Raw genomic sequence first — 24,614 nt, 5'->3', positions numbered from 1 at the left:
CCGCCGGCCGCCGGCTCCAGGAGGGAGAGAATGGGAGAGGGGCGGGGACGGGAGCGAGGAGGGTGACGTCACGACGTGCGCGCGGACGTCCGAAGCCGTCTCCAAGTAAGGGCAAGGAGAGGAGCGGCGGAGGGTGGGCTACGAGGAGCTGGGCCGGGCCATTTTCTAACTGGAAATGGGGGAAGGGGATAACGAAAGGGTGAAGGGAAAGCAGCGGGAGAGGGAGGTTGTTGAGTGCGGCGAGGAGTGGGCTAGAGCTGGAAGTTTGAGGAGGTTTGAGACGACCTCTGACCTGGGTCTCATGCTTCCACAGCGGTCCGCCCGGTGGTTTGGCCCGGCCTGGCCTACCGGACCTGCTGGATGGAGCTCGGTGTAGCCAAGGCTCGGCAGAGCTCCTGGCACCGCCTCCTCGCAGCCGGCTCCTGTGGGTGGGGGAAGGCAGGACTGACGCAGAGTGAGTGTAAGGATGGAGACGCCGGCTCCCGTCGCGGGGGACTGGGGAAAGGGGTTGGCTCCCTTGGGGCAGGGATGAGGTGAGGGTGTGGGGTTGCTAGGAGACGCGCCTGTGTGACCCCAGCCTCGCGAGGGCGCCTCGGTGGCCTCGCTGCTGGCCTCGGGAGACCTGCCTAAAGGAAGTGGCACGTGGGCGAGCCCTGGCATGGGACCCTTCAGACTTTTCGAATGTAAATGGAAGGCGACAGGGGCAGTTCTGGGAGGCTGGAGAGGTTCCTGCCTTGAGAGGGGCCACCCAAACGAACCCGGATGTAGTCGTCAGCCTTCAGGGGACCATGAAGGCTAGTTTCATTACCGATGAGCAGCCGAGAAAAAAAAGGAAGCCTTGTTCGTGAACTTCTCATTAATAAGTAAATGGGTGCAGAAGATACAGCTGCCCCAAAGGCTGCATGGAGTGGAAAGAAAGCCTCTCCGGGGTTTAAGAGAGAGGACGGGAGAAGGGAAGAACTGTCTTGGTGGAAAAAAGTGCTAAAGGGATAACGTTGGAAACAAAAGGCCGAAGAGTTTGAAGGTTTGGAGTTGCAGAAATACAAGGGTTTGGCCTTTGTATTACTACTTCCTGAAGTATAGTGATTGACCAGACCTTATTTACATTTTTAAAAATTGCTGCTGGATAGAGAAGGTAGTTCAGCCTCTGAAGAGGCTGTTTGCTGATGCCACAGGAGAGGTGACCGCGGTACTGGAAGAAAATTGACTCCGAATATATTGGGGAGCTTGAGCATGCCAGGCTGACTGCTGAGCTGGGTATGAAGTGTGTGGAAGAGGGTGGAACCAGAGATGTTTCCCTAGAGAAAACAGTTTGGAAAGGAATAGTCTAAGTTCTCTTGAAGGTATGTCAGAAGTCATTTTACAGCCCGAATGAAGATGTCCAGAAATGAAGTAGACAAGTTGGAAGAAAAGTCATGGGTGGAGATAATAAATGTAGACTTTATTCCTAGAGCCAGGAATGGGGAGTAGACAGGAAAGTTCACGAATTCCTTAGGTCTCCTCACATTTAAAGACCACCCAGAAGGGGTAGAAGCCAACAGGAAGCTCAACAAGAGTAACACCTCAAAGATGAGGAGGTTCGCTTGATATCCTTAAACAATAGGATCAATCCTCACGATCATCCCATGAAACCCTGACTTTTATCTTCCTGCTCTCTCAGCTGTCAGTGCTTTGGGACTTGTATACAAGTAATCTGTGTGCATTACCTGATTCTTGATAAATGTTGGTTTACACGTTTGGCTTCTAAAAAAACTGCTTCCTCTTTGTGTCTCCGTGGCTCCTAATACAGAGACTTGCCCATGGGGTCCAACAGTTTTGCTGTATCGGGTAGGAACACCTTATAAGATACCAGCCTTATGTTTTGTTTTTTTGAGATAGGGTTCTCTGTGTTAACAGCCCTGGAACTTAACTGTTCCAGCTGTCCTGGAACTTAACTCACTCTGTAGACCAGACTGGCCTCAAAAGAGATCCACAAGATCCAGGACAGGCACCAAAACAACACTGAGAAATCCTGTCTCTAAAAAACCAAAAAAAAAAAAAAAAAAAAGGATGGATGAGGCAATCCTGTGGGAGGCAACACAGTCAGACATATCCCCTACTCTTTACTTTTAGGGAGTCTCACAAGACCAAGCTACACAACTGTAACATATACAGAAGGCCTAGGTCAGTCCCATGCAGGCTCCCCAGTCGTTGGTTTCAGTCTCTGTGGGCCCATGTTAGTAGGTTCTGTGGGTTTTCTTGTGGTACCCTTGACACCACTGGGTCCTGCAATCTTTCCTCCCCATCTTCTGCAGGTTTCCCTGAACTCTACCTATGTTTGGCTGTGGATCTGCATCTGTTTCCATCAGTTGCTGGGTGAAGCCCCTCTGATGACAATTGGACTAGACACCAATCTATGACTATAGCAGAATATCCTTAGAGATCATTTCATTGACTTTTTTTTTTTTTTTTTCATTTATGTTTGGTTCTATCCTAGATCTCTGGGGTATCCCACCTCTGGGTCCTAGCCCTCTGCTGGGAGCTTCCTTCAGGGTATGGGTCCCCAGCTGTGCCTGTCTTTAGTTGGTCACTTCCACAGTTTCTGTGCTGTCTTTGCCTTAGCACATTTTGTAGGCAGGACAAATTGTAGGTCGAAGGGTTAGTGGCTGCGTTGGTGTCCCAGTCTCTCCACTGGAAGTCCTGCCTGGGTACTGGAGATGGCTGGTTCACAGCCTTGGAATTCTTATAAAGGGAGTTTTGTCCCTGCTGCTGCAGATGGCACTACCATTATAGTGAATCTCAATGGAAAGGCTATCAGCAGAATCAGAAGGCCTGGGTTTCATTCTTGGATCTGCAACTAATAGGGTAGCCTTGGAAAAGTTCCTTCTCTTCGAGCTGATAGGGTTGGCCTAGATTAAAAGTTGGAAGCTGGCAAGACAGATAATGCCAGCAAGCATATTCAGTCCACACAACATGATTTAAATTCTTTTTTTTTTTTAAATCTGCTTGCCAGTTGTTAAAACGTGAGCATCAGAATCCAGATTTTTGGCTTTGTTTGAAAAAATTGGACAGTCTAACAACACCAGTCTGAAGTTCCTAGAGATCCCTACACAGCAGCAGCCAAAGCCAAAGAGTTGCTTGCACTTTGTATGTGGCTTATGTCCCAAGTCAGCCAAAGCATCTCTCCTTACTTCCACTCCCAAACCGACACTCATTTGTAATTGACTTAAGAACTGTGCTATCCATATGTAGCGATTAGTCACATGTAACTAAATTTAAATAATAGTTACTTAGACACATATTCCAGATGTCCAGTAGCTGCATGTGGCTAGTCTCTGCCCTATTGGATAGAACAGACAAAAGAGTATTATCATAGAAAGTTGTTTTTTTCAGTGTTGGATTTAAGGACTCTGGGTGGGGGTTGGTGATTTAGCTCAGTGGTAAAGCGCTTGCCTAGCAAGCACAAGGCCCTGGGTTGGTCCTCAGCTCCAACAAAAAAAAAAGACTCTGGGTGCCAATCATTCCTCACAAATAAAGCCAGGCAGCCATTGTTCCTGATCAGGACAGTCTGGTAAGGAGCTCTTGGGCCCTACATATAAAGTTATTCATTTGATAACTAAAGAGTCCTTGGAGAATGTTCTGAAAACATGGTTCCCAATGCATAATGCTGTTGTCTTTCTAATAGTTGGATGTAGAGTCAGGTGCAAGAGATCTCCAGCTGTGCCCAATGTTGTCGACAAAGCCCATTGTTTTGTTTTGTTTCAAGACAGGGTTTCTCTGTGTAGCCTTGACTGTTCTACAATTTGCTCTGTAAAGGCTGGTCTTGAACTCCTGAGTGCTGGGATTAAAGGTGTGCACCACCATGCCCTACATCCACGAAAGCCTTTTTTGCACATTTCTAATCCAGTTTCTTAGAAGAATGTCACAAAGCAGGAATTTAAGTTAATGTTTGGGCTCTCTGACTTCCCTACTTGTTATGAATTGTTGAAGATACTGACTGGAGAATTATGAATGGGTCTCTAACATTGACTTTTTCCCAGTGCCCCCATCTCTCTCTCACACAGCTGACTTTGGGTAACTGGTTTTAAACATCTCTGGCTAACCATTGTCTTTGTTTCTTAAAATATGCTGGCACATGCCTATAATCCCAGCATTCAGGATGAGGCATTCTGGTGAGGAATAATATACCCATTTATTTTGAATTGAGGAACCATAAAATGGATTTCCACTTAGAATTTCTGCCTTGAATAGGAAAGTATAAGTTGACTGGTTGATTGATATATATCTCTTGCAATTCTAGGTTGGTCTTATGTATGCATATAATCTTGATGGGTGCTCCAGTGCTGTCATGATACACTAGTGGTTCCCAACATAAAAATAATTTCAACTTTTCAATGATGTGAAAATGATACATTCACTAGAGACTATACTTTGAATTTTAATCTTTTCCTGAGCTGGAAATAGCCCCGATGTTTCGGCAGCTTCCAGGTCCCGCTCCCAGTCAGGACAGTCAGGACCTTGCACTGTCTGCAAGTCCAGGAACACCAGCAGTAGGATGCACGTTTGCCTCTATTGCGTTCCTTGGGATAGTTATTTTTCAAATCCTTCTGGTATGGATATTTTGAATTTCCCCTTTGTTCTGATGACTTCCCATGTTTCAGGATCTAACCTATTTTCATTTTCCCTTTGATAAATGTATTATCTAGCTCCTTCCCAGGTCCATCTCTTATACACCATATTCTTGTAAATTTTTTTTGTATAAAAAATGCTGTTTCAGAGAATCGTTGTGGTATGAAGTACACTGAATGAACGTATCCTGAGAATTGCACAACTGTGTGGTATCACTTACCTCTTCAGATTCTAATAACAAAGAACTAAATGTAGGACAGGAAACCATCGTGTGTGTGTGTGTGTGTGTGTGTGTGTGTGTGTGTGTGTGTGTGTGTGTAGGGGATAGAAGCCTGGGGACCAGGACCTGTGGGGCACAGTTTGACTTGAAGATTGTTCATTTGTAACAATAAAATCATTCAGTGTACCAGCCAGTGTCTGACAAAAAGCAGTGACTAGAAAAGCTGTAGGAGAAAAGAGCATCGATGGTAAAGAGTTAGAACGAGATAAAGGAAGAGACATAGGAAGGAAAGCTTAGTGTTGGCACCTGCGTTATATTTCCAGTAAGAAGCACGCATTGGGGTCTGAAGATAAGCCGGTGTCTCCAGCAGGGTTATTTACTCATACTGAAGAACAATAGCACTTTACTGCACAGGGATTATTAATGATCAGAGGGAAGTAGCTTTCGGAAAATCCATTATTACCACAAAGCAGCAAATTCACCAACAGGCTACATACTTTTCCATTTTCTGCAGACAAAGCTTACCATAGATAAAAGGCCTCACTACTCTCATTTCCTCCTATTCAGGTAGCTTATGCGTTTACTTCCCAGTGCTAAGTATTTTAATGGAGTAGCCCATAAATAATCCTTACAGCTCTGAAAACTGTTCTGTGGTTGTATATTACATTTTAAGAAACTGAGGCGCCAGTAAAGCTTGGTGATACAAACCTAGAATCCCAGCTGCTCTTGAGGAGCAAGAAGTTAAGGCTCTTCTTGGGTTCAAGACCAGTTTGGGCAACTTGGTGAGACCGTGTCTCAGAATGAAAAGTCAAAGGACATTGGGGGATATAGTTCGGTACTGAAGTGTGTGCCCTGCATGCACAAGGCCTTCCTTGTGCAATCCCCAGTGCTGCCAAAGAAACTTCAACACTCCTGGAAACTGAGGCACAGGCTGAGCTCAGTGAAAGTGGTTATTTGGGCATTATCAAAAGCATTTCAGGACTGGGAGTGGTGGTGCACACCTTTGACCTCAGCACTCAGGAGGCAGGCAGAGGCAGGGGGAATCTCTGAGTTTGCAGCCAGCCTGGTCTATATAGTTCCAGGACACCCAGAGCTACATAATAGAGAGATCCTGTCTCAAAACACGTGAACAAAAACCAGCATTTCAGTTCCCCAAATGACAAGTGCTTTAAAGTAGAGTTTTCTGGGTTGTTTTTAAAATTAGATCATTGGATGCAATGTACCATTTCATTGACTAAGCTTCCTGGAAATAGGGCCCTTGGGGCTAGTGACAAACCATGACTGACCTTAAAAGAAGTGAGATTGTAGCCAGGCAGGTGCATGACTTTAATCCCAGCACTTAGGAGGCAGAGGTAGGTAGATCTCTGAATTCTAAGCCAACTTGATCTAAAGGGTGAGTTCCAGGACAGCCAGGACTATACAGAGAAACCTTGTCTCAGGAAAAAAAAAAAAAAGGTGAGGGTTGTGTCACAGGTGTGAGACTTAACTCTCTTAAGAACCATAAGCCGCCGGGCGGTGGTGGCATACGCCTTTAATCCCAGCACTCAGGAGGCAGAGGCAGGCGGATCTCTGTGAGTTCGAGGCCAGCCTGATCTACAAAGCGAGATCCAGGACAGGCGTCAAAAACTAAAAAAAATTAGAGTCTGATGTATGGGGTAAGGTGGAGATGCTAGGGATGCACACAGGGACACTGCCGTAGTCCCTGCATTAGAAAGATGCAATGACAGCAGGTCAAGAGATAGGCAGAGAAAGCAGCAGGTGGGCAAGGAATATTTTGCCTGTGTCATTTGGGGGCTTCACAAGGCAAGAAGGGATGCCGTATCCAAAGAGGCAGAGCAGCAGGACTGATTTTGTCTGGGTGAATTTCACCGCCTTCCCCATCACCACCTGTGGGAGCCCACAGAGGTTTCCTAGTGAGAGCCAAGCTTGTTTTACACAGCAGGGCTGCATTGGGGATGGCTTGACCGCGTGCCTGGTTACGAGGTGTTTGGGATGGTCTGCACTTGGCTGTGCTGGGTGGAGGTCTGTAGCACGAATCTTAAAAGGTCTTATTAATAAAAAACAAACCCAGAGCCAGGTATTGGGGTGAATGCCGAAAGATCAGAGAAACAGAACCAGCCACAGCTAACCTCACCTCGCCAGTTCCTCAGCTGATCTCATTTCTTCAAACTGAAAGCCTCTGAGTCCTCATCCGGAGTGAATCTCAGCTGAACTGCTGCTCAAAAGCCTAAAAGCTTAACCAGCCCTAGTTCCTGGTCCTCAAACCTTATATACCTTTCTACTTCCTGCCATCACTTCATGGGATTAAAGGTGTGTGTCACCATGCCTGGCTGTTTCCAGTGTGGCTTTGAATTCACAGAGATCCAGATGGATCTCTGCCTCCAGAATGCTAGGATTAAAGGTGTGTGTGCCATCATTTTCTGGCCTCTATGTCTATCTAGTGGCTGTTCTGTCCTCTGACCCCAGATAAGTTTATTAGGATGCACAATATATTGGGGGACACAATATATCACCACAGAGGTCTTTTGTTCCACCCCTTGGCATTCCTTTAAAAGCCCTTTAGCAGAGACAGAAGGGGCTGGTGGGTTTTGACCCAGGCCCTTCCGAGGCTATCCTGTATTCTGTCTCTCTCCCTCTATATCTCTATCTAAATATTTCCCACTTCTCCTTCCTCAAGAGTACCCTTGGGAAAAAAGTGGGAGCTGGTCTCCCACACCCACCCTAAGTCATGGAGTACTCGAGAGGGAAATTTTGACTATAGCGCGATGCGATGAAGGAAAAAAAGAAATCCTAGAGTCAGATCTTTCATGAAAGCAATGGAATGGGTTTTTTCTCTTTACCTCCGAGGCTTGAAAGTTGGGTTACTTTGCCTTTTCCTCTTTCGCTTTTTGTCCCTGTTTGTGCTGTAGCACTTTTTATTCAGGAGAAAGCAAAGCCTCATCCAGCGGCTGGAAGTTTGACATTCTTGAGACCAGAGTCATACTTCTATAAACTTCATTTGCAGAAGGGGAATTGTCTTTTAAACTCCTAAATGGGGACTGGAGAGATGACTCAGGGGTTAAAAGCATTTCTCTTCAGAGGACCCAGCACCCACACATGACACACAACCACCTTCAAATCTAGTTTCCGGGGATCCAATTCCTCTTCTGACCTTGGGCTCCTGCGCTCACACCATGCACATACATACACTAGGTGCACACACACACACATACTTTTTTAAAACTCTTAAATGTTCATGCTGCAGTGGGTTTTCCAAAGTACTCCAGAGATGAAGAAAACAGTGAAGCCAATGAGGCTTCTAGTGCTAGCAAATCTGTCTGTTGGCCTCCTGTCAAACTAGATTGGGACATACCAAGGGCCTAGGCATTCCTGATAGAATATGTTTTTGGAGCCTCCCCAGATCCTTTCACTGTACTCAAATCCTTCACAGCCAACAGCAAGATGAGTACATGTTTTCACGGCTTTTGTTTTATCTGTTTCTTGATTGATCACTGCCCATGATAAGTCCCCATACTGACTCCAAAATGAAAACAAAGGCTTGTGATCAGACAAGGAAATAATCACTCAACTCTTGAGGCTCTTCATCTTGACTCTTCCTGTTGGCTAGGTGACGTTAGACCAATCTCACATTTCCTCCTCTATAAGAGAGATGGAATCATAAGCAGTGATGCTATCGTTTGGCTCCAGCACATTTTTTACAGTGTAAAGCAGAACATGTTGCTCCCACTTGCTTCACGTGTGTTAGTGTCTTCCTTTTCTCCTCCAGGCCTCCTCTCCCATCACTGCTGGATTGTGTTGACCTGTGGCCTCCCTGACAAGTCCTCACTTGAGTTCACAGTTCTCTTTGCTCTTGACCTGCCCCACAGCTTTGCTTCTGCTGCCCACTTCCCTGCACCACCCTCCTCTTGACTTCCCATTATTAGTCTCCTTCATTTCTTTCAGAGCCCGGCTTCCGTTTCTGTTTGTTTCATTCAGAACATATTACTATCTGAAATTCTTTGGTTTTCTTGTATATCTTGTATATCCTGTCTCTACCACTAGAAGATAAGCTATCCCCAGACCCACATGGTCTTGGACATGGTAGACATAGCCAATAAATGCTGAATGGGTCAATAGATGGGATCCCTGGTGAAGGAGACTTAAGGTCTGCAGGGTTGTAACAGTATGATGAGTCTCTTGTTTTCTCTTCTGTGATGCCAGCTCCCCTTAGAGTCAGAGGGATTATCACAGAGGACTGAAGAGCAGAGCATGCCAGCCAGGGTCACAGCCTCCTTTTAAGGGTATTGGTGTATAAAATGCTTTTTGAAGAAGTAACCGGGGCAAGTGGAGATTTTATAAAATATACCAAGGTGCAGAACATTCATTTGGCTCGTTGTATGGAAAGATAATAGAATTCTATGGCTTCTTTTAATAGAATTATTTAGCTTCCTTCGTTGTAATGACTAAGCCCTTTAGAGCATGCAACAGATATTCAACAACATTTATCAAGATCAAGCAGTTTATTTACTTACTAACAACTTGGGCTCTGACTCTAGATTATAGGGTTTGAATACTGGCCCTGCCTATTTCTAGCTGTGTGACTTTGGACACATTTAATCTCTCTTTTTATCAGGGTTTTCCTTTATAGAATGAGGATAGAAGTAGCACTTGCCAACAGAATTGCTGTGATGTTTACAGAGTTGTATGTAAAGTACCTTGTAGAGTGTGAAGCCCCTGGTAAATGCAAAGCAAATGTAGCTATTGTTACTGTAATGGCAGGGCAAAGTTCCTGCTCTCCAGGAGTTAGCAGAAAAATCTAGGAAGAAAAAGACCCAAAACAACTGCAAAAGAGCAATAGGTGGTTTATGCTGGGCCCTAGGGAGAGAGTGCTGGGGTACTTGGTAGGACCAGAAGAAAAGAATGGCAAGCTCTCTGAGTGGAAAGTTGAGCCAAGACAAGCATAGACTTGACAGTGAGACAGTCTTACTATGTACCTTTGGCTGACCTGGTACTCACATTGTAGCCCAGGCTGGCCCCAGACTTAATGGCAGTCCTCCTACTTCAGCCTTCTGAATGTCGGGATTACAGGTTTGTGCACAATGCTCTGGTTAGAAATTTTCTGAATACCTTTATTCCTAGCCTACCTACTGTTAGCATTCTGACCCGCCCCTTGGGGACCCGCCCTGTGTCCTGATGTAAAGCCTCTTTTAAGGAAAAGCCCCTCCCTTCTTCTTCCTCTTCACACCTTCCTCCTTTCCCCGCCATGAGGTGTGCACACCTCCGCTTTCCCTCACTTTCTCTTCCTCTCTCTCTCTCCTTTCCTTTCTTCCTCTCTCTCTCTCTGTCTTTCTATTATAATAAATTCTTCTCCACGTGGACATGTGCCTGGGTGTGGGTAACTTCCATCATGCCCGCCACCAGCCACTGTGTCTGCATGGCATGTTTCACCCACTGCGGGGCACCTTGGCTCTACAAAAATCTATATCATGGGTGTAATGGGTCATTCCAGTATATATTAAAGTAATGACAACTAATGAATATGAGTGTTCTGTATCTAAAATCACCTCTACAATCAAATTTTGAGATATGTGCATTAGGAACCTCTCTCAACTGAGCACTAGAGGCCAAAACACTAGCAGCAAAATGTGCCAGACTTCTATAAAATATGCACTCAATGATAAATTTCATCTTAGTACTCTGCTTATACAGGCAGTGGGACTTTTAAAAAAGGAGTCACCTTCCAGTCACAATTACTTCCGTCACACCTACGTTTTCTTCTTTCATCCTGGGATTTAGAAGTTAAAGAGATGAAAAGGAACAAATATTTCAAGTAGTATCAAGAATAAATATCATAGAACTTTGAAGAAATTCCTTAAGAATAGACTTCATGACCATTTTAGATTCAAATTCTGACTTCTAAGCTGAATGTCCCTTATTTTGCCAAAGGGGAACTCCCAGCAGACCTCACTACTGTATCAGATCAACCCTTGACCAACCATAAATAAGGATAAAGGCTGCCTGTATTGCATTAATCATGAGAAGAATGTTGGTCCCAAGCCATCAAATCCTTGGGTAAGGAAACCTTCAGGAAATGGCAACTTTTGCAAATGAGTTGCTTTCTAAGACTCAAAAGAAAAACCCAAAAAGAAAAGCACTTTAATAAAATTTTTATGCATGACTGATTCAGTTTGAGAACCTGAAGCTTTCTGTAGCATGAGAGATACTTCATGTTTTCAGGAAACGTTGGTTGAATTCCTTGTATGTAACCTTTCTAGGTGCAGAGAATCCAGCAGTAAATAAGACATAGATGTAATAACTGTCCCCATAAAGATGAGGGTTTATTGGAGGACTCCAGACACTGACAAAGCAGAACTTGAGTGATAAGCCCTATAAAGAACAACTATCAAGATTCACTTGGTTCCTAACCCAGAGTGTGTGGTTAAGGAGAGACTAGGGAGTGTGAAGGGTTTTCTGAGACATCTATGTTTTCATGAGGAGCTAAAGGATGAGTAGAAATCGGTCAAGTTCAAAAAAAAAAAAAAGATCAGGTCAGGTGGTGTAGCACACACCTTTAATCTCAGCACTTAGGAAGCAGAGGTAGGTAGAGCTCTGTGAATCTCATGCCAGCCAGGTCTACCTAGGGCATTTTTTTTCTTGGTATTTTCTGTCAAAAGCTGTATACTAAGACCTTGTCTTTAATTTAAAAAAAAAGGCTAGTAAAGAGGGAGCAATATGGGTGTGCACCCCAAGTCAAGAAAATCATAGTCCCACCTCCACCCCAAGAACTGATCGAAACCCAGTAAGAAAACAGAAAATGATGAAAGATGCATTTTTCTCTTTCCTTGACTTTTCTTTCAAGACTTAGAAGCGATAGTCTAGACCTGTTCACGTGCTTGGTAGTAAAGATAGCTTTTGACTTTTCTCTCTGGCAGTCTTGGTTACTTGGGTTTTCTGGGTCAACTGATGTTGGAGAATCATCACCTATCTTCCTCTCTGGATTAGTTTTCAAAACACACACTAATTAAAGTCTTTTCAAAATAGTCTTATTAAGTGTCAATTGTTAGCACTCCTTACCTTGAGTAACCTAATTGTAGGTCTTGTGTGTCATGTTATGGCTTATGATCAGAGATCTTGGAGTAGTATAAGAAAACCAATTAAAGTCAGGCTTTGAGAAATTTGCTAGGGTTTTAATACGTTTGACCTTCGATTTCCTCTGCCAGTATCTGAAAGCCAAGGAAGTTTTATCTGTTAATGACAGGGAAGTGAAGCAATCATTAGCTGATGCTACTGCCCCTCACAGGAACTGACTCACGTATTTTCAGATGAAACTGTGGAGTTTTAGGGAGAGCCAGAAACTCCGAAACCTGTTTCCTTACCAGGAAAAATGTCATCATCTCATCTGGCTTTTTATTACCCACGATGTTCTCACTTGGTTTTTATGAATTCCTTTTAAGCATTTTTTCTGTGAAGCATCATTGATGGTGTTAGTATAACTTTGATTCTTTAAACGCTTGGGTGGGGGAAGTGGTGCTTTCAAGCTTTCCATCAAATGGGTAAGTATTGGGCCACTCCTTTGTTGCTCAAGAAAAGTCACCAGGGTCCAGGAACTAGGAGGGGCGGTCATCTTCGAAGAAGAAATTCTCTATAAGGTGGATTCCTTGAAGGCACTTGGAATTTCTAGATGTACACACCCAATCCTGCTTCCTTCATTCTATAGCGGCTGGGATTCTCATAAGCTAAGGACCATTCCATAGCATTTCAGCCCCAGGTAGGGTGTGGGAAATGGATTATGTTCCTAAGCGGCAGCCTTCAGCCTCCTCCCCGATCCTGATAAGCTTGTTTGAAAAAAAAATCTCTGGACTTACGGATATGTCCGTGTACCTGGCTCTGCTGCTTACTCTCCAGATCTGTCTTCGCAGCCTGTCCTCTTGTCTAAGACAGCATAATAGTCATCATTCTAAATCAGACTGAGAACTCCAAGGACTCATCTTTTTTTTTCTTGGTATTTTCTCTCAATTTTTGCAAACAGAAATATGAAGAAATAGGCTTAAGTTTTGCATAAGCTATAAAAATGCCCATCAAGCCAGGCAGTGGTGGTGCACGCCTTTAATCTCAGCACTCGGGAGGCAGAGGCAGGCAAATTTCTGAATTCAAGGCCAACCTAGTCTACAGAGAGAGGTCTGGGGCAGCCAAAGGTAAACAGAGAAACCCTGTCTCAATAAAGCAAACAAACAAACAAAATGTCCATCAACAGAATAGACAAGTGCATTGGAATTTCTTGGTAGAGTCAAGTGACCTGCAGCAGTGATGTCAGAACTAGAGTTCAGTGTGGATGAGTCCTGCAAATTCAACTGAAGGGGGTGGGAGGGACACCCAAACTTGAAGAACCTATATGAAGTTCTAAACTTGTAAAACTGTCTTGTATAATAAATGTAAAGGATTCATGACGATGGTAAACAACAGTCAGAATAGTGGTACTTTCAACAAAAGAAAAAGAGAGGGCTGCACATGATAATACATGCCTTTAATCTTAGCGCCCTGGAGGCAGAGAGAGGCAGTTCTTTGTGAGTTCAAGGCCAGTCTGATCCACATAGAGAGTCCCAGGCCAGCCAAGGCTGAATAGTGAGATCCTATCTCAAAAAAAAAAAAAAAAAAAAGGATTGATTTAGAAAGGGTTCGGAGGGGGGGAGGGGGCGGAACCACATGACGCCATGGGTTTCCATAATTTGTTCTTCAAGGCTTATTGTATGTAGCTATCATGTTATTCTCTTGTCTTTTTGTGTCTGAAATATTTCATAAAAATAAAAGTAACGAGAATTTACAGAAGGTGTGTACTTAGGTCAGTTCTCATTTGGCCACACCCACTGGAACTAAAATTGGTGTTCATAGAAAAAGCCAGAGGGGTCAGAAGATCTTCAGCCATGAGAAAGATCTTCAGTTGTGCAGTTCTTATTGGTCAAGAAGGTAGTTTTGAGAAATGTTTTCTAAACTAAGAGAAATTGCAATGTCTGGGTAAAGCTGAGACTTGAGACTGACCCTGTTTGACTTATTTGGTAACCACAGTTTTAAAAATGATAACTGTCATTTTAGGATTTCATGTTATAAAAGCATGAAATGCCACTGTTTTTAAAGATGTATCCCGAGCTAGCTGGAACTCACGATCTTCCTCAGCCTTCTAAGTGCTGAGAGCATGGTACAGGCCTGTGCTCCCATGCCTGGTCCTGTGGCCTACAGGTACAGGCCTGTGCTCCCATGCCTGGTCCTGCTGCCTACATCTCCAGGCCCTCCTTTCCAGATGGCTGCTGCTGCTCAGAGCTGACTACCAAACACTACCTTTACTTGGTTGGTGGAGATAGGAGGATCTGGAGTTAGAAGTCATGAGACTCCATCTCTACAAACAAGCAGAACAAGTGCTGGACCAGCCAGGGCCACACAGTGAGACCCTGTCTCAACAAAACAAACTAAAATATGCCTTCCAGGCATTCAGGTTAGCGATGTAAATTTACCAGAACAGAAACTAAAATCATTTCCGAGGTATTCTAGTCAGTCTGGTTTTTAAAAAATAATAAATGTGAATTTGGTCTTGCCATGATTGTAAAAGTGGACTCATAGCAGACAGCAAATTAGGGAGCCCTCAACTTCAGGTACAGGTCTGCAATCCTAGGACTCAGGGGGTTGAGACAGATGGTTTGAAGCCAATCTGGCTTACATATGGCATTCCAGGCCAAACAGGACTAGCTTGTGAGACTGTCTCAAAGTCATAAAGCCAGGAGGAAAGAGCAAAGGAGATGTCTCATTGATGTTTCTACTATGTCATTCTGGTAATGCTAGCCACAGACCTGTTGAGAAGGAGCAGTTGTGTCTAGACTCTTTTAAAATCTTGATTCCAGAACTGTGCATCTGACTGCCCACTACTTCAAACTGCGTTTGTATGCAGCTTTTCCTCCTCCTCTTCTGGAAGGTCTGAAGATGACAACAGCAACACGACAAGAAGTCCTTGGCCTCTACCGGAGCATTTTCAGGCTTGCACGGAAGTGGCGGGCAGCATCAGGGCAGATGGAGGACACCATCAAAGAAAAACAGTACATACTAAGTGAAGCCAGAACACTGTTCCAGAAAAACAAAAATGTAAGTAGGCCCCATCTGGAGGTGGCAAGGAGCAGAGAATCTTCTTGTGGTATTTGTTCATTTCTTTCCTACCTTAACTGAAGAAGACTCATCCAACTCCCAGAGCTGGGAAGGGTCCATCACGCAGCTTGGGTAGGCTTGCCAGTTCAGCCGACTCCTAGAAAGTCAAGCCCAGCCCGTGTTTCTCTCTTTTGGATGAACCAGGTCTCAGTCCAGCCAGTAAATAGCTTAGCATCCTCAGAAGACCCAGTGAGCCAGGTGACAGAAGTCATGCCAGTGAGAGCTGGTCCTCACATACAGATGGCCAGCCACTCCCAGAGGCGGTATGCAGTAAAATGCTTTTTCTCAATCCAGAAACCAATCAAAGCCTTCTGACTATAAACCCATTTATAATGTGGAAAAAGACACAGGGCTCCTTCCATAACTTAGCTACATACTCTTTGGCCAACAGAGTGGTAGCCCAGAAAATAGGGCTTCTACTACCTAGTTAAAAGAACCAAACACCCAGACACCAGCCATCCAGTTTCGAGTCACCCTGACAAACCATCCAGCATTGGCTGCCATCCCCTTGGGAGAACTGCCTGGCACTAAGGATGGAAGGTGACTGTCAGTACTCAGCTCCTCTTTGCCCACTTCTGCTTGGTGTCTTCCAAACAACTTAGTGTCCTATGTCTTTCTGGTTGCGTTTTCTCTACACCACCTTCTACTACCTGCATGCCAGCTAAAGGGTGGCCTCTGTGCTGAAGCCACTTTTGAATGCCCGGACTTGGTTCTTTTCTTTCTTTTTCCTGTTTTTTCGTGTTTTGTTTTTCTTTTGGTTTTTTTTTTTTTGTTTTCTTTTGTTTTGTTTTTTTTAAATAGTGTCTATTTAGTGCCGGGTGTCCTGGAACTCATTATGTAGACCAGGCTGGCCTCGAACTCACAGAGATTCCCCTGTCTCTGCCTTCCTCGTGCTGGGATTAAAGGCGTGCTCCACCAGGCCTGGCCCATCCTCCGTTTCTGACCACCCACCTGAAGGACCTCACCTCGGTCAGTCATCCATTTACAAGCCCTGTCCCCTACCTCCCTCCCGCACCTTTTTTCTTTCTTGTAGTTCCTGTCGCCTGCTGCCACTTAGAAACTCTTTGTTCTTAGTCCTCGTTCAAGTATCCCACCAAGTGCCTAATACTAGACTAGACATTTGGGATATATAAAAAAGTAATCAAAATAAGGTCCCTCAGATAGATTTCAGTTAGATGGAAAGAAACAGAATTAAAATCAACACAAACGCCACCAAAGAAATGCTCATATTCTAAAGTACCTTCTCTTGTAGGAGTGCCTGAAGCCTCCATGCTTTATTGTTTTGTATTTAGTTTTTAAATATATTTTTATTAAATCATATATATATATATATATATATATATATATATATATATATATATATATATATATATATATATATATATATATGGCTGTCCTATGACTCACAGACATCCAACCACCAACCAGCCTCTTCTCCCAGTGATAGGATTAAAGGTGTGTGTACCACCACACCCAACCTTTAAGATTCCCATATGTGTACACAATATATTTTGACAATATTCACTCCTAAACTTTTCCCAGATTTACCATACCCACCCCAACTTCGTGTCTTTTTTTTTTTTTCAATAAACCGAGCCCAGTTTGTGCTGCCCATGGACTCATGGGTGTGGGGCTGTCCACCTGAGCATGTCTGACCTACAGGACCACACCCTTAAAGAGAACTGACTCACAGTCTCCTAGTAGCCCTCAGCTGCCAATAGCTCCTCAGCTAGGGCGGAGCCTTGTGAGTGCCTCTCCCATCTATGCTGGAATGTTGACTGGCTTGATCTGCTGTAGGTCTTATACAAGCAACGACAGCCGCAGTGAGCTCATGAATGCAACAGGCCTGTCATATCCAGAAGACACTGTATTTGAACTCAAAACCCTCTTGCCTCTACTTCTGAGTGCTGAAATTATCGGCATGTGCCACCCATCGAGTTTCCACTATGCCTTTTTTGTGTCTTCACATATCATGTATCTGCTCAGATAGTGTCTTTGATAGCTGAAGGCAGAGATCATAACCCAATGGGTCTGGCCTGGTGCTGGGGATACTGTGGCATGTACCCAGTAAACCTGTGAAGGCACACTTGTCTAATAACTATTCAAGACTAGGTTTTTGTTTATTTCAAAGTCATTCTTGAGCTTCGATCTGGATTGGCCAAGGATGAGACAGAGGGTGGTGTGTGCATGTCACACAATCACGCAGTAGCTGTGAATGGCTGAACTTGGAGAACTGTAGCCCAAGCTTATTTAGATGCTGGCTGGAGTTCTAGAAGCCCAGCTCCTTTAGCCACATCTTTGTCAGGGGGCTTTTCTTTTCCCCTAGTTCCTCGTGTAGGCATAAACAGTTTGTTATAACCCTGGTTGCACTAAAAATTTAATAATCCAAAGCTATCTTGGTAATTGCTCTGAATCCCAGCAGGCCAATGGCAACATGACTATCTGGTCCCAGTGTGGACAGTAGCGCAATAGCTTCTGAGGCCACAGGTCAGGGAGCTGAGCCTTTGCCCTAAGGGACCCAGCTGAGTTCTCTGTGCTGCTGTTCCTGGAACTCCAAGAAGCACCAGGGGACAAGAACTCTCTTGGAATTTCCAAGCCATCTGGGCCCAGACTTCACCCTGGGTATCATCTGAGGCTGATGCAATTCTGACGCTACCTTGAAGCACTCTCACAAACTTAGAAGATCCAGGTGCTGATTTTTTTACACCCTCTAAATGAAAGTTTCTACCTTTCCCTGATTTGGCTTTCTGGGTTTTGTTTTTGTGTCCGTCCGTCTGTCTGTGTCCTTCCCCCACCCCCAAATAAACATTTTTTTTTTTTTTTGGTTTTTCGAGACAGGGTTTCTCAGTGTAGTTTTGGTGCCTGTCCTGGATCTCACTCTGTAGCCCAGGCTGGCCTTGAACTCACAGAGATCTGCCTGCCTCTCCCTCGAGTGCTGGGATTAAAGGTGTGGGCCACTACCACCCAGCCAAACATCTCACTTTTTAACTTGAAAGTACATTATCACAATTGGCCTGATTTGGGATTTCAAAACTCCCTTTTTTCCTCCTTTACTAATGAGAAGACAATTTACAGTTTAAAATACTAGGTAGCTCATTCTCCAGTGTCTTACTCTTACTGAAAAGCCGGGTTCCTTTAAAGCAGTGGTTCTCAGCCTTCCTAATGCTGCGACCCTTTAACACACTTCCTCATGCTGTGGTGACCCCACCATTAAATGATTTCATTGCCACTTCTTAACTGTAATTTTGCTACTGTTATGAATTGTAATATGATATGCAACCCCCAAGGGGGTCGCAACCTACATGTTGAGAACCACTGCTTTAGTCAGTGTAGGGAGGGTGTGAAGTAGCTCTCGTTTGGTATGGGTGGGGATGTAAGTTTGCAGATTGTTGATGGGGATATAAATTAGTGTAAACTACAGAAGGTAACCTGGGAATATTGTGAGAATTAAACATGCATTAACCTAGGTAGCCTGTTTGTCTTAGCATTCTCACTCTGAGAATTCATCTTAGATACATTGGCATATGAGCAAATAATTGCATAAAGATCTATAGCAGAATTGTTTAAGATGGTAACAGGCTGGAAATAACTGGAATGCCCATCAATAGCAAAGTGGTTAAGTTATAATAAAGCCTTATGCTGGAATTTTGATAGTTCTCAGGAAGATTGGCTCTTGATGTCTGAATACCAAAAGAGCTTCAAATAATGTTAATTAAAAAAGCAAAACTTATAGATTAAGATATCTGTATAAAAAAAAGTGAGGATCAGTGAGTCGGCTCATTGGGTAAGGATGCTTAGCACAGAAACCTGACAACTAAGTTCAATCCCTCGAACCCACAGAAAGACCAAAGGAGAAAACCAGCTCCACAAAGTTGTCATCTCCATATGACCTCCATACAAGCACCATGGTATGTATGTATTCCATGGCACATGCACACCCCCCACCATACACACAAAACAATAAATAAAAGGAGAAATAATTTCAAATGGCTAATTCTCTGTGTTTGCATTTATATATTCACAGACTAACTTTGGAGGGACACATAAAAAGGTTAACTGGAAGATAAGAGTAGGAGAGACTTTTATTTACTAATACTGACTTTCCTGGGTAGTGAACTGAAAAGTTTAAGAAAATCGGTATTATATTTTATATACTATTATAAAGATACTAAATGCCACATTTATTTTCCCCTTACATAGCTCACAGACCCAGACCTGATTAAACTGTGTATAGATGAATGCACAGCCAGGATCGAGATCGGACTGCATTACCAGATTCCTTATCCAAGACCAGTAAGTGTGGCTGTGCTGAACAGGTAGTGGGCACTTAGCCTTGTCAACCCAGTTATTTCTAAGAATGGCTACCGTGGGGACTAATACTTGCTGAGGAGCTGAGAGCCACTGTAGGAAGCATGTTGGAAGTAAGTTATCCTTGTATGCCACCAACCCATCACAGTAAATCACTATGTCAGTGAATACCTGGTCTCTTCTTGGGCAGCTTCCCCGTAGCTGGAAGAGAAAACCAGCTCATGGTTATAAAGCTTTACTTTGGGCATTTACCCATTTTTATGAAATGCTTTTACTTTTCTTATTATAAGAGGCAAACTTTTAAATACTAAAAAAGTAAAGTTAAAATATTTAAAGGTTACAGAAAGTAGAAAGTGAAAATTGCCAAAAATTCTCACCTCATGGAAGAGAGCATTGTAATTTTTAAATTACCAGTTTTCAACTCTTTGACTTAGAAAAGCAGCGATTTGATACTTTATCAGTTCAAGCTAATTATCTGGTAATATTAGTTTTACACACACATGTGTACACACATTCCTTCATACATGGAACTCTAGGTATATTGTTTTTATTACCTACTTATTTCCTCTCTTCTGAGCATCTTTGTATACAACTCTACCTCAATCCAAAGTGTTTACATTCAATGCTATTGTAAGAATGTGCCATCATTGTACAAGTCAGGGTTCCTCAGAGAAACAGAACCTGTAAAAGGAGATCAGAAGATACAGATGGATGGATGGATGGATGGATGGATGGATGGATGGATGGATGGATGGATGAGTGGGTAGGGTGGGGAGTGGATGGGCAGATGGATGGATAGAGATAGACAGACAGACAAATCTGGATATGTATAAAGGATGTTTCTTGTAAGGAATTGGCTCATACAGCTATGGAGGCTTTAGACCCAGGAGAAAGTCAGTAGCACAATCCAGTCTGAGCCTGAAAGCCTGAGAACCAAGGGGGCTGATGGTAGAAATCTGGGGTAGAGGCAGGGGAAGATGAGGTATCTCAGCTCAAATAAGGTGAGCAAGAAGCAAAAGGAGGGAATTTATCCTTTGCCTCTTCTCTTTTCAAGCCTTCCTAGGATGGATGATGACCCTCCACATTGGAGAAGGCAGTCTGTTGGCTCCAATAATTCATATACTGATCTTATCTGGAAATACCCTCACACATACACCCAGAAATGATTCTTTTTTTTAATAAATAGTTTTTAGAGTTTTATTTATTATGTATACAATGTTCTGTCTACATGCAGACTTGCAGGCTAGAAGAGGGAACCATATCTCATTATAGATGTTTGTGAGCCACCATGTGGTTGCTGGGAATTGAACTCAGGACCTCTAGAAAAGCAGCCAGTGCTCTTAACCTCTGAGCCATCTCTCCAGCCCCCAGAAATGATTCTTAATGCGGGTCAGTCATATTTATTCATACTTAGCAGTCACAGCCATAATGTAAGCGGCTTTCTACCTTGGTAGGCATTTGAGTTGGCACCAATGCCCATCATGCACTAAACATCTTAGCACGCAAGCAGCTTTTCTCTTCTTTCTTTTTTGGGTGCCCATTTTGCTGAATGGATCCATAGTTCTTTTCCTGTGTCTGGGCACAATGGCATAGATGGGCACAAGCTCTAAACCAGATTCTGGCTTCAGATCCAGTTCCACCACTTAATGTATAACCTCAAACAAGTCAGTATTTAATTTCTCTGAGCCTCCATTTTTTTTTCAACTATAAAAATTATAATTCCTAGCCAGGCAGTGGTGGCAAACGCCTTTCATCCCAACACTTGGGAGGCAGAGACAGGAGGATCTTCGTGAGTTCTAGGCCAGCCTGGTCTACAGAGCAAGTTCCAGGACAATGGGGCTACAGAGAGAAACCTTGTCTCAAAAAAACAAAAAACAAAAAAAAAATTATAATTCCTTAAGAGGCTATCATAAGGCTAGATCAATGAATGCAGACGTATAAACATTGAGTCTGTGGTTGGAAATAGTAAATCCTCAATGAATATAAGATGCACTAATGATTGATTCCTCACGTCATTATTCTCACTCAGATTCATCTGCCTCCAATGGCTCTCACCCCACTACGAGGCCGGAGACTTCAAAGCCAGGAGAAACTGAGAAAACGTTCCAAACCAGTGTATCTGCAGTCTCATGACGAAGTTTCTTAAAGGAGAGGACAGTTGACTTTTGAGACTGGTGAGCTGACTCAATTTGGAATGTAAACCAGGCAACCTGCCCTTCCTGATTAGAAGCGAAAAGAACACTTCCTTTAGATCTCCAGAGTTGGTCCTCACAGATGACCTGGGGCTGCAAGCATCCCCAGGGTTTTTCAGGGTCCTGCTGCTGCCTGAGTTGTTGACATTGACCCTAGAGGTCATGGACCGTGCTACATCTTCACTGAAGTCATCCTTGGAAGCAAGTCTGAGGCTTGTGGAGGAAGACTGAAGGCAGTTCCTGGGACTGCCATGTAGCACACATCAACTGATGAAAAGGCTTAGCTGATGGCTGCAGGTTTGCACGGCTACCAAACTGTGTTGCTTCCAAAATACTGAATAGAGGTTTATCCACAAGTTATGCATTTGCTTAAACGTGATTTCTGTATAGGCTTTTTTGTGGCCTCCTGACTCTTGTAATTTCCAGATATACTCCATTATAATATAAGGGTATCTTTGAATTGATCACACCTTGTTTTGTTTTGTTGGGTTTTGGCGAGGGGGCGGGGTGTTGTTTTGAGACAGGGTTTTCCTATGTAACACTTGCTGGGCTAGAATTCTCTGTGTAGACCAGACTGGCCTTGAACTTGTGTGGATCCTCCTGCTTCAACTACTCAAGTGCTGGAATTACAGACCTGAGCCACTACACCCAGCTGATCATGTGGTCTTTTTAATGGAAAAATGGTATGACACCCTTCTTCTCCCTATTGATAAATGGAAATGCATGCCTTAGTTATGTGTTTACCTTATCTTAAATGTGATTGTTTAAGATGCACTTAGGATCTAAACAGCTTCCTTGGCATTTATATTGCACTCATTTTGTTCTACTTGAACCTAATTGAAAAGCACAAGGTCCAAGCTGACTTCCAAGTTATATCCAAACAGAAATGGGACAAAGTAAGCATGTGTGGAGTCAGGTGGAGTTCACAGCACTCTGTTTGCACATCAGCAGAGCGTGGCCCTCACTAATAAAGATAAATCCCCACTTATTTGGGCCTCTTTGTGTTTTTTTCCATAATGGTCTTGTGACCTTAGGAACAGCAGAAGGCCTGTGCCATGTGTGAGAAGCATCCTTCTCATGTTCAGGGAAAGTACTTCAGGGACTGGCAATAGTGGGGATAACAAATTGTATACCATGACAATCAGTGAAGTCATAAATAGTATATGCATATTCAATACAAATGCGATGATAGGCCTTGGTGAGGGAAGAAATGTCAATGTGTTAGCAGGCATATTGGCTATTTCATGGCTATTCTGTGAGGACATATCCTAGGCTAGCTTGAACTGGAAGAGAGCAACCTGCCATCTGCTTGGTTCCTCTTCTTCTAGCAAATCTCAGTGTAGAAGCATTACCCTGATGGAAGATGACTTAATGTTTAAGTATCTCCCATTGAAGATGGGATGTGTGAACTCAAGCAACTCAGCTTCATGTGGTAATCAGCCAGTGGGACATAAGAAGAAAGCTGGGTGTGCTGAACCAAGTGAGACCCAACTTGCCCATCTCCATCATGCTCCCTTTCTAAGTGGCTCAAGGAGACAAAGTGGTTTTGACTATGTCCAATTTTGCTTTAGTCTACTGACCATTAAGAATTACCCTTCCCACCAGCCTTTTTCATAGTGGAAGACTGATTAATTGCTATGCCAACCTTTGAGAACCTTCTACATGACAGTAAGCTTTAATGTAACTTTTCTATGACTAGCTTCTTTTGCAAAGATGTATATACTATTACATAAAACATCAATTTGCTGCCAAACTATATAACATGTTTGGATGGATGGATGGATGGATGGATGGATGGATAGATGGAATCTGAGGTGGGTTCACTTTGTAGTCCAGGCTGGCCTTTACTGAACTCAAGGTTCTCATGCCTGTTTTGAATGCTAGGATTACAGGTGTGCACTACCATGTCCAGCTTATATGTCTTATTCTTTTTTTTTTTTTTTTTTTTTTTGGTTTTTCAAGACAGGGGTTCTCTGTGTAGCTTTGCGCCTTTTCCTGGAACTCACTTGGTAGCCCAGGCTGGCCTCAAACTCACAGAGATCCGCCTGGCTCTGCCTCCCGAGTGCTGGGATTAAAGGCATGCGCCACCACCGCCCGGCATATGTCTTATTCTTAATATCATTTCCCCACTTTCTCTTCAAGTCCATTAAATTCTTGTATTCTGTCTCCTAAAAATAGAAGCTACTTTCCTATGTTCCCTCCCTCAATGAAATTCTTCTCTGTCACTAACAAGAATTGAACATAACTGCTCAATAGCTAAAAAAATTTTAAGGTCAAGGACTAGCTGGGTGATCGGGTCTGATGGTCATTCTTGGTGTCAACTTGACCACATCTGGAATTAACTAAGCCCAAACATCTGGATACCTGTGAGGGAGTTTTCTTTTTCTTTCTTTTCTTTGGTTTTTTGAGACAGGGTTTTTCTGTGTCACCCTGGCTATCCTGGAACTCACTCTGTAGACCAGGCTGGCCTTGAACTCAGATCTGCCTGGCTCTGCCTCCCAAGTGCTAGGATTAAAGGCATGGGCCACCATACCCAGCTGAGGGATTTGTCTTAATTAAATCATTTGAAGTAGAAAGACAGACCTTTTGAGGTAGGAAGATCCACCTTTAATCTGGTGGCACCTATATAAAGGACATGGAAGAAGGGAGCTTTTACTCTTTGCCTGCTTGCCCTCACTCTTTACTTGCTGGCATTAGAGCCTGCTTGTCTGGGATTCCAGAATACACTGAAGACCAGCTGAGACAACCATCCAGCCTTGTGGACTGAATAGTTACTGGATTCTCAGACTTTCTGTTGGAGACAGCTATTGTTGGACTAGCTGGCCTACAGCCTGTAAGCCACTCTAATAAATCAGTGTGTGTGTGTGTGTGTGTGTGTGTGTGTGTGTGTGTGTGTGTGTGTGTGTGTGTTTACTGTTGATAGATATGTGGAGAGAGAGAGAGAGATTTTCATTCTATCAGTGCTGTTCCTCTAAAGAACCCTGACTAATATACCAGGTTTGCCTGATGTCATCTGCTAGCTATTTATAAGCAGAGCTTGCTGCTTCTCACTCAGTTGAATTCTGGCCATCTTTGCCCAAGACTCTAGCCTCTAATTCCCCATGATTTCTGAAGAACAT

The 24,614-nt window shown here is 43.6% G+C and overlaps 2 protein-coding genes across 13 annotated transcripts in view; one reads left to right on the top strand and one right to left on the bottom strand.

The window, feature by feature from the left end:
- Dcun1d3 (defective in cullin neddylation 1 domain containing 3) overlaps nt 1-392 on the bottom strand; it is a 44,568-nt gene extending 44,176 nt beyond the window's left edge. The window contains exon 1 of the mRNA XM_052760893.1: nt 293-392. The gene's annotated coding sequence lies outside the window, so the exon portion shown is untranslated. The remainder of the gene's footprint in view (nt 1-292) is intronic.
- Nucleotides 4-22,483, top strand: Lyrm1 (LYR motif containing 1). Of its 12 annotated transcripts, none has more exons than XM_052760906.1 (4): nt 4-105; nt 14,745-14,935; nt 19,196-19,288; nt 21,333-22,483. In XM_052760906.1, exons 2-4 carry the CDS (start codon nt 14,777-14,779, stop codon nt 21,447-21,449), a joined length of 369 nt encoding a protein of 122 aa, XP_052616866.1. In that variant the 5' UTR covers nt 4-105; nt 14,745-14,776; the 3' UTR covers nt 21,450-22,483. The 12 variants fall into 12 exon arrangements, with proteins under 12 accessions (XP_052616866.1, XP_052616863.1, XP_052616868.1 ...); XM_052760903.1 differs by having other exon boundaries at nt 8-105; nt 14,698-14,935; XM_052760908.1 differs by having other exon boundaries at nt 88-105; nt 14,769-14,935.
- Nucleotides 22,484-24,614: the final 2,131 nt, after the last annotated feature.

This window comes from Peromyscus californicus, unplaced genomic scaffold (assembly GCF_007827085.1).
Source record: "Peromyscus californicus insignis strain IS unplaced genomic scaffold, ASM782708v3 Scaffold_4__1_contigs__length_199733344, whole genome shotgun sequence".
NCBI classification, from domain to species: domain Eukaryota; kingdom Metazoa; phylum Chordata; class Mammalia; order Rodentia; family Cricetidae; genus Peromyscus; species Peromyscus californicus.
The sequence above is the reverse complement of the archived record's forward strand: the minus strand, read 5'-3'. Positions and strand labels throughout refer to the sequence as shown.